A 16,600-nucleotide genomic window follows, 5' to 3' on the forward strand; every position below is an offset into this window, starting at 1 on the left:
GATTTTAATTTCCATTTTTCTCTTTCTGGAATTGTGGTGATACAGTGTGTACTCTAATAAAATTTGCCTGAAGATCAGAGAACAGAACAAGCCACTTGACTAAACATAGAGGCCATGTAGTGGTGGCACATACCTTTAATGTTAGCACTCAGGAGGCAGAGATCTGTCTGGATCTCTGTGAATTCAAAGCCACCCTAGACTACATGAGATTGACTCAGTCTAGGAGAGAAACAGAGCCAGGCAGTGGTGGCATATGCCTTTAATCCCAGAACTTGGGAACCACATACCTTTACTCCTAGTGCTTGAGAACTCATGCCTTTGCTTGGGAAGCACACACATCCTTAATTGCAGGAAGTGATGGTTGGGCAGAGAAAGGTATACAAGGCATGAGGAGACAGGAACTAGAGGCTTTTTCAGGCTTAGGAGTTGGCGAGGTAAGAGGTGGTAGCTGTTGTGGCTTGTTCCTTTGTCTCTCTGATCTTCTGGCAAATTTTATTAGGGTACACAGTATATCAACACATGGAATCATCTTCACTTCAGTATCTGTATAGCTCACTCCTGCCTCACCTGTAACTAAAAAAACAAGTAGATAGCAAGATGGCTCAGCAGGTACAGGTACTTGCCACCAAGTCTGAAAACCTCAGTTAGTTCCCTGGGACACACAATGGGAGAACCAAATCTGTCAAATAGTTTACTAACACACACACACACACACACACACACACACACACACACACACATACACACATTATAAATTTTATAAATTTAATGTGTGTCTGTCTGTGTGTGGGGGTAACTTTAAACACAATAGAAATCACTAGCGAGTGAAAACTCTAATCTCCTCATAAAGCTTGATTCCACATATCTTCTGCCTCAAAAGCAAATCCACTCTTCCAAGGTGAAGATTTTTCACACTTGCATCTATAATAGTATGTAGATAGGCTGGGGAACCAACTCCAAAAATACGAAAGTTCTAGAATATCTTAGAAAATGAGTTCATTAGTAAATTCAGATTTCAGTTTTCTACAGAGAAGTCAGCATTTTGATAATTTTATTGCTCAGAATTATTTTGGTTATTCTGGATTTGTGTGTGTGTGTGTGTGTGTGTGTGTGTGTGTGTGTGTTTCCAGATGAAATTTAAGATTTATGTGAAGAATTGCATTGGAATCTAGATAGGAATTGTGTCCTTTACGTGAATCGCTTTGGTAGGATGGCCATTTTTATAATAGTAATCCTAATTCATAAATATGGGATGTCTTTCCCTCTTCCTATAGTTCTTACACTTCTTCAGTGTCTTAAAGTTCTTTTTATTCTAGTCTTTTACTTCCTTAATTGGATTTATTCCAAGATTCCTTCTAGGTTAATATCAATGAGATTTTTTTCTTGATTGCATTCTGTGTGTTTGAAAGCTACAGACTTTTTTGTATTAATTGTATATCCTGTTACTTTTCTGAATGTATTTAGCAGTTGTAGAAATTACCCAGTAGAGTCTTTAGGGTCTTTTATGTGTTGAATCATATCATCTGCAAATAAGTGTAGTTTTACCTCTTTCTTTCCTATTACACCCACTTCATCTCCTTTTCTTTTGTGGTAAGAACATTTAAACTCTTCTGTTTAATCCAACTTAAACACACAGTGCATTATTATAAATATAACCACCATCCTACCCACTTATTCTCTAGAACTTACACATGCTGCAAAGCTCAAACTCTGAACTAGTTACAATTTCTAATTTGTGTAGTGATGTTTTCTGACATTCTGTCATTTTTTCTATTGAAGCTATATCTTTGACACTTAGAAAAATCTTTATTTTAAACTTATCATGTAAGTTTAAAGAAAATAAAAGAACTGGCATAATGAAGATGGATCAATACTCATATATATATATATATATATATATATATATATATATATATATATATATATGGTTCTAGGTAGAATTCATTCTTTTCTACACCATATCCCCAAAGGACTGTGTCCTCATTGTCTCTATTACACTGAGCTCTTTATGTCAGCAATACAAAAATAATAATAATAAAATAAACCAAATGACAAACCAAATCTACAGATAGATAACAATAAGTCCTATCGCAAACATTCTGTCTTTGAAATGCTAAATACTCATTAGACTAATTTGTAAAGCAAGGAACAGTCTGAAAAGTTATGAAATCAAAGAGGAAACGAACTGTATCTTTTTCCTGTGAGAGCATGAAAAGATGTTATGACTCATCACATAAACTCATAGGTTTTTATAAGACCTATATCACAGCTATTAGAGAAATCGAGTGATTTGAAGTTATCAAATGTAACCAGCAGAGTGGCAAATTTTCATGCAATAGGAAGGAAGTTCCTTCCATGCATGTTTATGAGCATTCTTTCCTACACAAAATCACAATTTTCCTCTGAGGAATCCTGTCATTGTCATTTAGCACCAAAGCGTGAAATAACAGAAAGGGATGTAACTGGGGTACAGCCACTTGCCATCAGAGGTGGCAAATTCTCTGCATTTTTCTCTAGAGTCAACTAACTCAAGGAGTGAGTCGGCAAATCAGCAGCATAGAGAGATATTCCACAATGGCTTTCCCAGGGTCCTTTCTCAGGAAACTAGCTCCATACAATAAAGAAGAGCAAAGAGGATGACCATGACAATGAGAAAGCTTATCCCCAGTTATTCAGTACCTTCCCATTGGCTGTAGAATAAAGGTCAGTCTCCCCAGACACCTGTATCAGTCTCCTTTGCTCTATGCCTAGGTGACACAACAGCTTTATCCACACTGTAGGAAAAGATGGAAGGTAGGAAAAGAAAGGTACTCAGAGGCCACCTGAATCTTAACATTGGCCTTGACTTTGAATGAGGTGAATTCTGAACAAAGGACTACAGGATACACCACATGGCTTATTCTCACTCATTCTCCTCAAATGCTCTCCATTTCTAGCAAACAAACCTACTCACATTGTGTAGCCTCCTTCCTTATTCTTGCCCATCACAACTTTATTCTGCCTTACCACCGCTTACAAAGTTCTTTTTTCATAAAGTCTCCTCATTTCCTCCAAAGAAGTTGTGATTCTCTCTCTTGCTCCAGGACTGTGAATGCCCAAAGCACTTGGCTCAGGCCATAGTTCTGACTTTTGTGTTTTCTGCCTAACACCAACTATTATGAGCCAAATGATAAAATCATAGATACTCTGTTTTTAACTTTAGCTCATTGCATACCTTTACATTCATGGGTGACATTTTGTACAGAAACATAAGCTGTTACTTCTCTTACGAGAGGGGCCTGGTCCCTCCCAAACCTTGTCAGCTCAGTTCTTGGCCCTCAGCCTGTCACAGCTCTTTGCGGACAGGCACTTCAAATTCTTTCCTCAAATCACTATCAAGTTCCTCATGATTAGTGAAGATTCCGACCACAATTCTCATCCACCTGCTTTTCCGAAAGCACCATGCAGGAGGGTATTTAGATTAAAAAACCAATACTAATATCGCAACTATTTTTTCCAACTGAACTGCTGGAGTATCAATACATCCCAAACCTGCAACTGGAATAACCCCTTTTAATGGGCAGTAAAGAAACTCCTTGTCTGCCATTTTCTCTTGAATTGAGCTAGCATCTTTGTTATCCGTTTTTACCTAGCACCACCAATGATTGAGTCTAGGACCTTCTCTATAAAGCCTACCACAGAGACGTCTCACTAGCCATTTGATTCTACTTCTTTTCTAGCAGAGATTCATTCAGTTGTTGAGAATGGTTTTGAATATACTCTGTAACCTAGGCAGGCTTTGAATTTGCAGTCTTCCTAACCTGGCCTCCTAAAAATCTGAAATTACAGCCATGTGCCACGGAGCCCACATTTATTTCCACTCCAATTAGGGGCTGGTTCTTTAAGCATGGAGGACCCACAGTTATGTGAGCTCCATCCGCTCTCCAATCCACCTGTCCTTGCCCAACAGAAGATCGCTTTATGAATTAACCAGGTTCTTTCACTTCTCTTAGATTTCAACTGAAAATAAGACTTTTTTTTAAAAAAAAAAAGAAAGAAAGAAAAGAAAGAAAGAGCAAAGCTAACCTTCTGCCTCCACTTCTGTCATGACAGGATTTTGTGCCGCTTTATCAGGACTTTGAGAATTTTTATAAGAGGAACCTTTACATGAGAATCAGAGACAGCTGGAATCAGACGGTCTGCAGTGCCCCAGGGCCCTACTTGGACATAAGGGAGAAAGTGTCCGATGACTATAACTGGACATTCAGGTGAAGCAGCCAACTGCAGGGGGTCTGATGGGTGTTTACTCAGGGAAATTCTAGCAAGGTCACCAGTTACAGATCTGAAAAACCTAAGGTGTGGATGAGGCTCATCTTCACCTGCTTATCCTTTTTGCAATGGTGTGGTGGAAGAAAAGTGATCAAGTTGTCAAGGAGCCTTTTTTTTTTTAACCTGAGTCAGCAGGTACACAGCACAGAGAGCCAACCAGATGAGGCTTTGTCAACTTTTTTGTCAAATTGTACCTTCTTGCTTTCTCAATGATGGACTCAGTGATGACCGGGGCCTTTTTTTTTTTTTTTTTTTTTTTTTTTTTTTTTTTTTTTTTCCTGTAGAAGGTTTAGTAAACACTTTCGGCCAGAACTTGGATGTCATAAAATCAATGAGGGAAAACCAGTGCCTGGTAATGCAGTGGGCACCAGATCCTTTCACTAACCTTGTGCCTCACTTCACTATCAGGCTATAGTCCTCTAATAAAAAAAGAACACTATGCCAAGAACAGCACAAGTTAAAATGGAAAAGACAATGTGAGGCTTGGACAAACTGAAGTCTTTGAGGCAGTAGAATATCAAATGAGATAGCACTGTGTGTTCACTTGCTTATCTTCCTACAAGGTATACTGGAAGAGTTCTCAAAGATGTCATCAACATGGGCTCCTACAACTACCTTGGGCTTGCAAGCAAATATGACGAGTCCATGAAGACAGTAAAGGATGCTTTAGAAGAGTATGGTGTAGGTGTGGCCAGCACCAGACACGAAATGGGTAAGTACATTGATTAATTTGGAATTCTGTCCTGTTGAGTCTCAGATTCTGTGGCAAGCCACAAGAATATATTCTAGAGATACAGGTGTGTAGTAAAGCTATACTTTGACCAGCCAAGGGTCTGTCAAAAGGCAAGCCATTTATTATGAATATTTGATGTTATCCAGCTTTTATAATTTCAGCTGTTTTCTGTTATGAAATTTTTGCATGCCTAAATATTTCAAGACCATTTGGCAAATAGTTCAACTCCTCAGACCTGCTGAATTTCTAGGTAACTAACTCCCCGACTGAGCCTAGGAGACAAGCTGGCTGGGGACTCATAGCTTTGTTTCTTGTGCTAATGAAACTCAAACTATCCCCTTGCCTTGAGACCTAGTGGCTCTCCAGAGCCATTGACTGAGAACAAAAGAGGTTTTTACATATCAAGGTGGTAGGTAGCATGGAGCAACATTCCTGAGGAGGCAGAGAAAGAGAAACAGGTGTTTTCTGTAGAGACAGACAGAACCGGAATGGCATGACCAGGGAGAAGACTTTCGTAGATGGTTAAGACAGAACTCTTGTAGAGTTCATCTGAGCCAGGAATAGAGAAGTAAAGACGGAGGGTGAAGAAACAGAGGACGAAGATGAGGCTGGAAGCATAAGAGCTTAATGGTTAGCAGGCTATGAGAGGACAGTAAATGAGGGAACAAAGAAGAACTGAGCATCAGGACAGAACTGAAGCTATCTATAACAGACAAGACTTCATCCTAGAGAAATATAGTAGACGGACAAGGAGCTTGGTGCATCTAGATTTATTCCTGCCCTAAATGCCTGACAGAGCTGTAGCTGAATAAATAAAATTTTGTCTTAGAGGAATAAAGTTAACAGACATAAGAGCATAGTGTATGTAGATTTTTTTTTCCCTCAGATACACCATGCCAGACATAGTGTCTCCCCAGACTCTGGACAATCTATAAGATTCAAGGTACTACATATTGTTGTGCCCAGATCGTGACCCCCAGAGAGACCACCAAAGACGAGCATGCCGGAATGCAAAAGCAAGGTTTAATTCTGGATATCCAAAAGCAATACAAGCCTAGGAAGGGACTTCGTCCAATACATCCAACGCAGTGGAGGCTGGAGGAAGTGCCCACCTGTCTGCAAGCTCAGTTTTTAAAGGGAAAAGTCACAAGGTTACATCATTTAGGGGTGCTAGTATGGATACAATTCTGATTGGCTCGCTTCTAGGGACTTCTAGAAATTACTTCTAAGGGAGTGGTTGCCCACCACCATTTCTCATTGGCTGCCCTCAGGTGGGAGCATTTCTGTGGTCAGTTACCCTGGAAACCAGGGAGAGGACATTCCATAGTCTGGCAGGCATTACCTCGTGACTATCTTGTGACTCTGTACTTTTACACTTCCTGGTTTCTGGAATCTGAACTGACTGGTTTCAGTAACTAATGGCCTATTCCCAAAAGGAGAAATCTTAGGCCTTAATTTTAGGGTGAAAGCATTTTAGTCTTATTTCTAAGATGGCTCATTTTGGTCTCACATTTCCCCCTTCTCGTGTGCCAAATGAAACCCAATCATGGGTTTTGGACAGTTAGCTCCTAAGTATCCCTCACTAATAATGGCCATGTATAGTTAGCCATCTTGTCTCTATGCCAGGGAGTTTCATTTGACTCAGCATTTCAGCCTTTTCTGAACAGGGAACATGGGTGATGTATTCTCTTCTGGAACTGCTTCGAGCTGGCATTGGGACGCCGCTGTCAGGGGCCCACAGAAGGCTGAAAAGCTAGTCAAAGACTGGGCAAGGGGGCATTTGTCAGAAGCATGTAGCTGCCTGACCCCATAGGGACAGGGAAGAACCATGTTAGCTGGGCTGATCCATGTCAGCTTTTAGCAAGTCTGGAGCTCACAGTCGTCTGGAGCAGTGGAGTCAGCAACTGAAACCTGGAGGTGACTGCCAGCTGAGTAGAAATCTGTTGAGACAAATTTGAGCTAGGAACAGAAGTTAAAATTTATGAACTTATTTGGAATTCTTAGGTCCATACCCTTAGTAATGGGAAAAGCAGTAGTCCCAAGACCAGGAGAGAGGAAAAATACCATCTTTAGGAATACTTATCTGGGGTCCTTTTGACCTCTGTGAAGTTGGTCTAGGTTTTTATGACTCTTTTGATCCTTTGAGGCCTACTTACAAAATGACATAAAAGTTTTAGATACATTAGTATTACTTTACTGAAATCCATATTGTAGACAAAGCAGGTAATGGGTATCTGTAAAACAGCAGAAGTGGACTCATACCTTTGAGTCCCAACAAGAACTACAGATTTGGGTTAAAAGCTTGTGCATTTTCCTTCTGTCCAGAAAGCCAGGTATAAATTGAACAGAGATTTTTGACCTGATGAGAAGCACTTTTAGGTTTACATTTAGACATCCAAAATGTTGAGCTTGTGACTGAATAGTAAGTAGTCATTGCTCTACCAGCTCATCAGGGCTCCTAAATGTTAAGCTCTGAACCATAGAACAGGAGAGTAATCTGAAACATATCTCATTTTAGACTCATATCTGAACCTTTATGACTTAGAACATTTTCCTAAAAGTGAGCTAACAAGATAGCTATAGCCTTGCACGAGGATCTGGTTGATGCTGCCATGCTGACAAAGTTAGAGCTAGCCCAGCCATCAGTACTGTCAGAGATCTGAGAAGGATAAACTATATCTGAGTGCAGACCAAGAAGCTTCCAATCCTATAAATTACAGGGACAAATCCCTACCCAGGTCTCCATAGTGTTGGAGGCACCAGTCAGAACAGCATCAATCTTCTTCTGCCATCAGGTCCATAAGGCAGAGTATTTTTCCTGTGGAATAGGGACATGGAAGACTGACCTTGATCATGCAAAAGGGTGCAATCAATTCCAGTGTCCTACTGCTTGTCCACAGTCTGGGCTGGGTCCTGGAGGCAGGCGTTGCATTGGGGCATCTTGCCCTGTGGTCAGCGTTGTCATATTTCAGGCAGAGATGTTGTGGTGCCTCATATGTAATCTTCTTTGGAGACCTTGGGTCACTGCTAGGATCTGAAAGCCTGTCTGATATAGTAAGCTTTTAGATCAACATTTAAATGCCATATTCTGCAGATCTCTGAAGTATGAGGGCTGTCTAGGCATATCTGAATAGACAAACTTTGTTTCTAATTACTTGTTTCAAGCTCAACCCTAAAAACATATGCAAGAGACTGAGTAAATGAGTAAACTTACATCAGTACTTACTTACCCTGACTACAATTAAAAAAACTTGATTACTTATGACTGACTATTTATGTTCTCAGTCTACAAAAGTAGCCTAAAAACAATGCTTTTAAGTTGAAGCTCTTCTAGCATCAAATACAGGTTCAGTAAAGAAACCAAAACAAAACATCAATAGAAGGAGAAACATTTTTTTAAGCCATTGGTTTTTAACTATAAAAACTGTTCTTAAAAGACTGAGATCTCTCAAATGTCTTCCACCACTGCAACTAGACTCTTTTTGGAACTCTAGTCCTGCCATACATTTGCAAACCTCAGCTGTTTCCTATGATTCCTTTATGTTGCAAAGTTTGGCTTCCAGAGCAAGGTATATTCCTGTGAATAAAAGCATTGATCTGCAGTTTTAATATTAATCAAATAAACATATGTTGCCATCTATTTAAATTCTCTAGAAACTTGCTGTTGAACACTTGGTAAAGACATAAGTATTAGGTGTTAACCCGAGTACATCTTTATAACCTTAGTAAAAGATGGCTGCCAGCCACATGGCTGCCCATGAGGTCATGAGCCAAGATGGAGGGAGCCACGTGGTTGCTGTTTAAAGCTCATTTTTCTAAACAATAATTACTTGCACACATACACACAGTTGGATCAAAGTTACACACATACATACAGTTAAAGCTTGCTTACATTTTCAAGTCACATACCTGTATACATACACACATAAGCAGTTTGCAGAATCATGAGGCATTCTTAAGATGAAAACAAATAAGAATTAACTTTCAAATTCAGTATTTGCAGGTATAAGAAACCATAACAAACAGTTTACATCACATCCCCTCTGACCTTCTACAACCTTCCATGTATCCTTGGTCCATTCCTTTGATCCCTCAGACATTTACACTAGACAAATTTCACTTTTTTCTTTTCCTTTAAAACAGAAACTCTTACCAAAGTCTTTCTTGTGATTTCCCTCAGTACTCTAGAATATATTGTAAAGTTACAATATTTTAAACAAGAACAGAAATACATGCATATACGATAACAAAAATAACTCTCAATTTGCATCAGCACTGTACCTCAGACTAGAAACTGTTGGTGACATTCCATTCTTGGAGCCAGACCTTGATCAGGTTTTAGCCTAAGGGCAGGTCTTGGGAGCCCCACCCAACAGCATGGAAGAAAACGGGGAAAGTGTGCACCATGGAGACAAAAGATTGCTGTTAACCTCAGATTTTCAAGAACACGAGAATGACAGACTGAAAGTGACTCCATGCCCTGGCTGGGCCCACAGACCCGTAGGCCACTCCTCAGCTGTGACCCTGTAGGGGCAGTTAGTTCTCCACCAGGCCCCACACTGAGCTCCTTGAGGCTCCTGCTGGCTCCCGCCAGCTCTGCCCCATGTCTACACAGGAGCCCAGCCAGAACCTGCCGACCATATCTGGGCCCCACAGTGCTCACAGCCTGCTCTAGCACAAAGCCATGCCTAGTTCCCATGCAGCCAAGCCTCTACTCCACAGCTTTTTGAGTGAGCTGGGGCCCCGAACCCGCTGCATCTAGGCCCCGTGATGCTCACGGGCCACCTAGCCCTCTCAGCGGCGCCCTGGGTCCCCGAAGTAGCAGCTGTGCAGCCGCTGCCTGCCAGATTCATTGCAAGCTTTCTGCTGCCTGCTGCCTGTGCTCTGGTCAGAGAGAGCAAGGAGGCAATGTTAGGTTAGTCTGTGCCAGTTCAACCACCAAAGGGGTCTCCATCCCTTCGGCTGGCAATCCGGCCCACAAGTCCCAATGCATACACAAGCTCAGGCATAAAACACTCACACATGTGGCCACAGTTCTCACACATTTATACATTTATGAAGGTATAACAAATAACACTGACGAACAAGATAGGCAGACAAAAAGGAAGAACAAGGGCCCTACAGATTGTCCAGGCAGACGAGAGTCCGGAGAGGGAGCCTCAATAATGCCAAAGACCTATGGATGGGACAGGGACAATTCAACAGAGTCTCCCGATCCCCAGACAGACCCCTCACGGGCATCCTAACAGACGGACCCCTCTCGGGCATCCTATGATGGGGGGACCTGTGAGGACCCCCGCGTCCTGATGAGGGGTTGAAACGTCTTCCAACTCCTCCAGGGTCACCTTACAGGCGCGTCCGCCAAGGTGAGCCTGTCAGATTCAACTGCCGGCTTCGGATAAGAAAATGAAAGTAAAAGGAAAGCAAAGACAAGAAAATGGAGCGCTCTTACTGATCGGTGCAGATGAACCTCCGGAGCTCTTAGGGGTCCCGGCAGGGGGTCTCTGGGGATCCCGGAGAGCCCCCAATTGTTGTGCCCAGATCGTGACCCCCAGAGAGACCACCAAAGACGAGCATGCCGGAATGCAAAAGCAAGGTTTAATTCTGGATATCCAAAAGCAATACAAGCCTAGGAAGGGACTTCGTCCAATACATCCAACGCAGTGGAGGCTGGAGGAAGTGCCCACCTGTCTGCAAGCTCAGTTTTTAAAGGGAAAAGTCACAAGGTTACATCATTTAGGGGTGCTAGTATGGATACAATTCTGATTGGCTCGCTTCTAGGGACTTCTAGAAATTACTTCTAAGGGAGTGGTTGCCCACCACCATTTCTCATTGGCTGCCCTCAGGTGGGAGCATTTCTGTGGTCAGTTACCCTGGAAACCAGGGAGAGGACATTCCATAGTCTGGCAGGCATTACCTCGTGACTATCTTGTGACTCTGTACTTTTACACTTCCTGGTTTCTGGAATCTGAACTGACTGGTTTCAGTAACTAATGGCCTATTCCCAAAAGGAGAAATCTTAGGCCTTAATTTTAGGGTGAAAGCATTTTAGTCTTATTTCTAAGATGGCTCATTTTGGTCTCACATTTCCCCCTTCTCGTGTGCCAAATGAAACCCAATCATGGGTTTTGGACAGTTAGCTCCTCACAATTGGACAGATGAGCTTTAAAAAAAAAAATACAGTTATCTAGAGGTGGTAGATGACTACACCATCAGAGATTTCATAGACTTTTTTAAGTGTAATTATTCAGATATGTGCAACAGATAACTCAAATTAAAGCAAATAACTTTTAAAATAATATATTTAAATTTTATTACATTTTAAACTGTTTTATTAATTCTCTGAGAATTTTGATCACATTCATCTCCTCTCCTTAGCTCCTCCCAGTTATATGCCTACCCCCTAGCTCCCCAGCTTCCTGTCCTCTTTTATCTGTACTTAACCACTGACAGCATTTGTGCTGTCTGTATACTCCCGGGTGTTGATCCATCCATTGGAATGTGGTCAGCATACTAGGAGTCATATCCTTAAAGAAAACTATCTCTTCATTCAAAATATCATTGTTCTGAGAGCCATTCATCTAAAAGATTTTCAGGTAACTGGATTGGAAAATATGTTTCATAGCCTTAAGAAAATGTTTAATGTTGCAAATTAAGTAACAACAGATTTGCCTCCTAGAAGGAAAAGACATATTTTGCATTTCTAGTGAGTTCAAACTGATTTGGACACTGCTGTCCTAGGGACCACACTCCAAGGACTACCAGAAACTAGAGAGCATGGCTGACTTTCTCAAAGTATAGTGGTATTTTACTTTGTGGAGGATAAACATATATGCCTGGCAGAAAATATCTGTCAGTGGAAAATGGCAAGTAGCTAAGAGACACCCAGAAAATCAATGAAGTGAGTTAGTTTTGATCATTGAACATATCCTGACACATGCTGCTCTCCATATCTTGAAACCAAGGAAAGGTTAAATTGGGAGAAGTCATGAAAAAGCATTTATTTCACTTCTCTTCATTTCCTACATCAGCTCTACAAAAATGTATGGTTTCTCATCTTTCTTCCCCTGCACACACAAAGGTGATGACTGGATGTACAGTAGAAGCACATCATTTACACATAACCCCCAAACCCTATGTGCTGTTGTAGTGCCACTCAATAGTGCTAATAGTCACACGCTAATATTCACAATGACCTAATAGTGCTCTTACTCACAAGTTCACATCTAAGAAAATGCGTGGAAGGCCACAGGGCAATACTTATGCCAACAAGAGCTCATCTCAACTTAGTGATTTGTCTGCTCTTGAAAAGGAAAAAAAAAAAAGAGAGAGAAAATACACCTGCTTAGTTTAAACACATGCCCACTTGGGAATGTTCCTTCAACTATTATTGCAGCTTTGAGAGTGCAGCCATCAATGTTTTCATTTTTCAAGTCATCAAAAGGAACATATCTTATTGACTTAGGACTCCACACACACACAAAAGGATGTACTAGGAACATATTTCCACATCTAAGTTTCAGCTGTGATGCTAACATTACTAGCAATGCACAACTGTGCTGAAATCTCTCTCTGTCCAGTTTAAGAAGATCCCCCTTAACCACTAGTATGTAAATGCTCTATCCTGCCCCTGTAACATGGCTTCTGGACTAGTCCTTGTATGTGAACTTTAGTTATTGAATAATTCTATGTTTTTTGCCAAATAAATTGAAGCTAAATACAGGAAATGTATAGTTTCGTTATTTCAAGCTTCAGAAGAAAAAGCCAGCTTGGAATAGCAAGATGTCTGTATTAAAACATTTTAAATAAGTAAAACTTAAACTGTTCAAGTTTCTCTGGGAATGAGTAGTTTCTCAGGACTTTCTATAAAGTAGAGATCTTAGTTATTTTAAGTGATTTTGGTGGTAGAGTACTTTTCTAGCATGCACAAGATCTACTACCACAAAAGATTTTTTAAAATGAACACACTTTATGCAAATCAATGCCATAAACATGCATAAACAATTGGTTTCATTATATAAGTTACAAAGATCCCCACTCCAATTATTTTACTTATATAGGAAACCACTTGTTCATAAATGGTGCCAGTTCCTTTCAAACCAAATTATTGTAAACGCTGATTAATAAAATGCCATTGCATTACTCTCAAGCATCTTTATTTTTCTGTAAGGGTCCTTGTAAGGAGAACGGCACTCTCAGAGGATTTGCTTGGGAGTAGAAAAGGGAAAATATATCTTGGTTTCTGAAAGCCTTTTGGCAATTTCCTGAGACCTAACAGAGTTATGACAAGGTAATTGCCCTTTCTCTGACAGCATTAGGAATTACACCTAAGCCAGATTTCAACAAGCACAGATATCTCCAAAAGTATAGAAATTGACCCTGTAGGTTCAAAAGAACCAAGCAAGTATAATATGTCAATGTAATATGCCAATAATTTTATAACAGTATAGTACATGCCCCAAAAGGGATACCTGGGATGACTATCCTGGAGATTCTCAGACATTGATAATTCACAGGTAAACATCTTCCTCCTCCCCACTCCAGAAGATAAAACACACAGTCCAGGCCTAGTTATAATTACTTGTCACTCAGTACTGCTAGAGTCCATATGTTGGGAATTCAAAACTAAGAACAATTCTCCTAGGTAACACTGAAAAGTACATTGTACTATGCCCTATTTCCCACAGCTAAAACCAGAGGCCTACTCATTTCAGGGTCACTAAGTAATCCAGGGGCTCTCTAGTCTGTACTTATGAAGTTAAGGGTAATGTTTCCAGATTTATCCTTCTGACAAAAGCAAGAATAAGAATTTGTGACACAGGAGAAGTATATGAATTATAATTCTGGTATCCATAAATAAAGTTTCACCCACCACTGCCTCTAACTCCTTCTAGTACCCTCTACCCATCTCCTTCCCAGCTTTGTGTCTACTTGAGTCAGAATAGCCATCATCAGGAATACAAATGACAATGAATATTGGCATGGATGTGGTGAAGGACTCTTGGTGAAAGTGTAAACTAGTGCAGCTACTTTGGATATCAGTCTGGAGTTTCTCAGAAGACTAGAAATCAAACTACCATACAACCAAACTCACCACTCAGGCATATACCAAAGTGCGTTATATCTTACTACAGAGATACTTGTAGACCCATGTTCACTGTTCCTCTATTTACAATAGTGGAATTAACTTATGTCTAATAACTGAAAAATAGATAATTAAATGTAGAGTGCATAGATAATAGAATTTCACTTGGATAGAAAGAAAACAAATTCATAAAATTTTCAGGTAAATGGATGGAACTGGAAAAAATTATTCTGAGTAAAGTAACCCAGTCTCAGAAAAACAATCATTACATGTTATCTCTCATATGTGGAAGCCAGATTTAAATATTTCCTTTGTATACTTAATTTGGAATACATGTGTAAACCAGATCATTAGATATGGAACCTTGGGGGCTGGTCATTAAGGAAGGGAACAAAGTAAAATGTGGGTAAAATGAAAATAGAATCCCAGAGACAGAAAGATTCAAACATGAAAGTGAGAGTAAGAAAATAAGAGGATGGGAAAGGCTTAACTGAAATGAAAGTATATGAAAAAAAAAAAAACTATACAGAAACCTGCATCTTGATAGTAGAACACAGGTGACATGAAAGGAAAGTGGGAAATACTCATGAGTATGAGGATTGGGAGATAACAGAGAACAAAGAATTAGGAGGTAAGTCAACAAAAACTACAGGGAAACTTGATGAAAACCTATTGATTTATAAGTTAACTTTTTAAATATAGTATGTTTTTAAAAAAATCAAAATAGATCTATTCTGCATGGTGGACCGTGCTGCTCCCAGAAGACATGAATTATTAAATGGAAGTCTTAGTCCTAGCTAGGGGATTTCTCCCTGTGAGTTATTAGTCAGGGAGGCCCTCAAAGTACCTAGAACAATACAATATATTGCCATTTGTTTTTAGTCACCCATCAAAACTAAATGGTACGACCCCATTGCTGAAGACATCACTTAGTATGGGATTCAGGACATAGAGAAATCAACCTTGACTGTCAAGAAAACTCATTCCCTGCTGGCTAGCTTTCATAGTGCTGGGAGTGGCTGAGCACACTGCTGGGAAGGAGAAACATCAGTGGTCTCACCCAGCACTATGTCCCCGGATGCTACAGTTTTGTTCCTCTTTTTTTTTTTTTTTTGTAACCAGCACTGAGGATTGAATCCACAGCCCTCTGCATGCAACACACATATTTTACCAACTGTGATATATCCATAACCCCATAATTTGAATTTCTTGTTTAATAAATGTATTCTAGAGGCCCTGCACATACACACACACACACACACACACACACACACACACACACACACACAACACAGGAGTTACTACATGAGCCAATGAGCATATTAATTTGTTTGATATTTCACTGTCTATATGTATATTAAAATGCCATGATTATATATAAAATTACAAAAAGTAATCTTCTGCAAGATAGTGTCTTCTATATATGACAGACAACTGAATTCATGAACTCTCAACAATGTGGTTGCTTAAATAAAACCTGAGAAATAGGCAATACCAACTGACATTCTAACAAGAAGGGGAAAATCTCTTAAGGCTCCATCCCTAGATAATGATCTACAGGCATCTAATGGTTAGAAGAAGGGGAGATCAGTCTTCCCTGGGTTATCCAGTCCCAAAATACATATACATACAAACGACATCAAATAAACTCAGCAAGTTGTGTATATAAATGTGTGTGTGTGTGTGTGTGTGTGTGTGTGTGTGTGTGTAAAACAATAATAACTAAAGAATAAGAGGCCATGAAGTTGAGAAGAAATAAAGGGGAACCTTGAAAGACGTGGAGGGAAGAAAGAGAGGGGAGAAAATTCTGTCAAGACAGTACTTACGTACGAAGTTTTCAAAGAATGAAAAAGTGAAAAAGAGAAATAAAAGAATGAGAACATGAAGTGGAGACACATCATTTTGTCAATTTCATGGTTCTTCTCTCATCAGTATCATTTGCCATGAAAATTTGTCACAGTTGCACAACCATGCTTCTCTTAGACTTCACTTGCATCATACTCTAATTATCTACCCCTGCTTTAATTTAACAAGATGTGGTGAGTGTTTGGTTTGAAATGACGTCCTGAGTGGGTGTGCAGATACAAGTGGCTTTTGCTGTTGTCTCTGAATGCGAGAGCCAGGCAAGGGATCTAGGTTCTCGTCTTTCTCTGAATGCTTAACAAAAAGTAAAGTCAGTCAAGAGGCAAAATAACCCCATAAAATGAAAATAAAAGAACAGGGTACCCACAGACTTCTGTGGGATGCCTAAAGCTAGATTCCTTCAGGCACAAGGACTGATGCTGGCTTGAATGCCAGAATCCTCAGTGCACACAGAGTGGCACAGATGTGAACTGAAAGCACAGCACCATTGGAACAGACAGATAGGGAGAGCTGGCAGGTTTTCACGGTAAATACACCCTGTGCTGAGGCCAAGTCTAGAAACAGTCTGCAAACAGGCTATTATGAACCAAATGTGACTAGTCACAGTTAGG

General features: G+C 40.2%; 1 protein-coding gene across 1 annotated transcript in view; it reads left to right on the forward strand.

The window, feature by feature from the left end:
* The window catches only part of Sptlc3 (serine palmitoyltransferase long chain base subunit 3), a 130,776-nt gene that overhangs the window by 34,418 nt on the left and 79,758 nt on the right, over window positions 1-16,600 (forward strand). The window contains exons 3-4 of the mRNA XM_006983675.3: window positions 4,093-4,247; window positions 4,872-5,020. Coding sequence (XP_006983737.1) covers window positions 4,093-4,247; window positions 4,872-5,020 — 304 coding nt within the window. The remainder of the gene's footprint in view (window positions 1-4,092; window positions 4,248-4,871; window positions 5,021-16,600) is intronic.

The sequence above is a fragment of the Peromyscus maniculatus genome, chromosome 4 (genome assembly GCF_049852395.1).
Source record: "Peromyscus maniculatus bairdii isolate BWxNUB_F1_BW_parent chromosome 4, HU_Pman_BW_mat_3.1, whole genome shotgun sequence".
Classification (NCBI taxonomy): domain Eukaryota; kingdom Metazoa; phylum Chordata; class Mammalia; order Rodentia; family Cricetidae; genus Peromyscus; species Peromyscus maniculatus.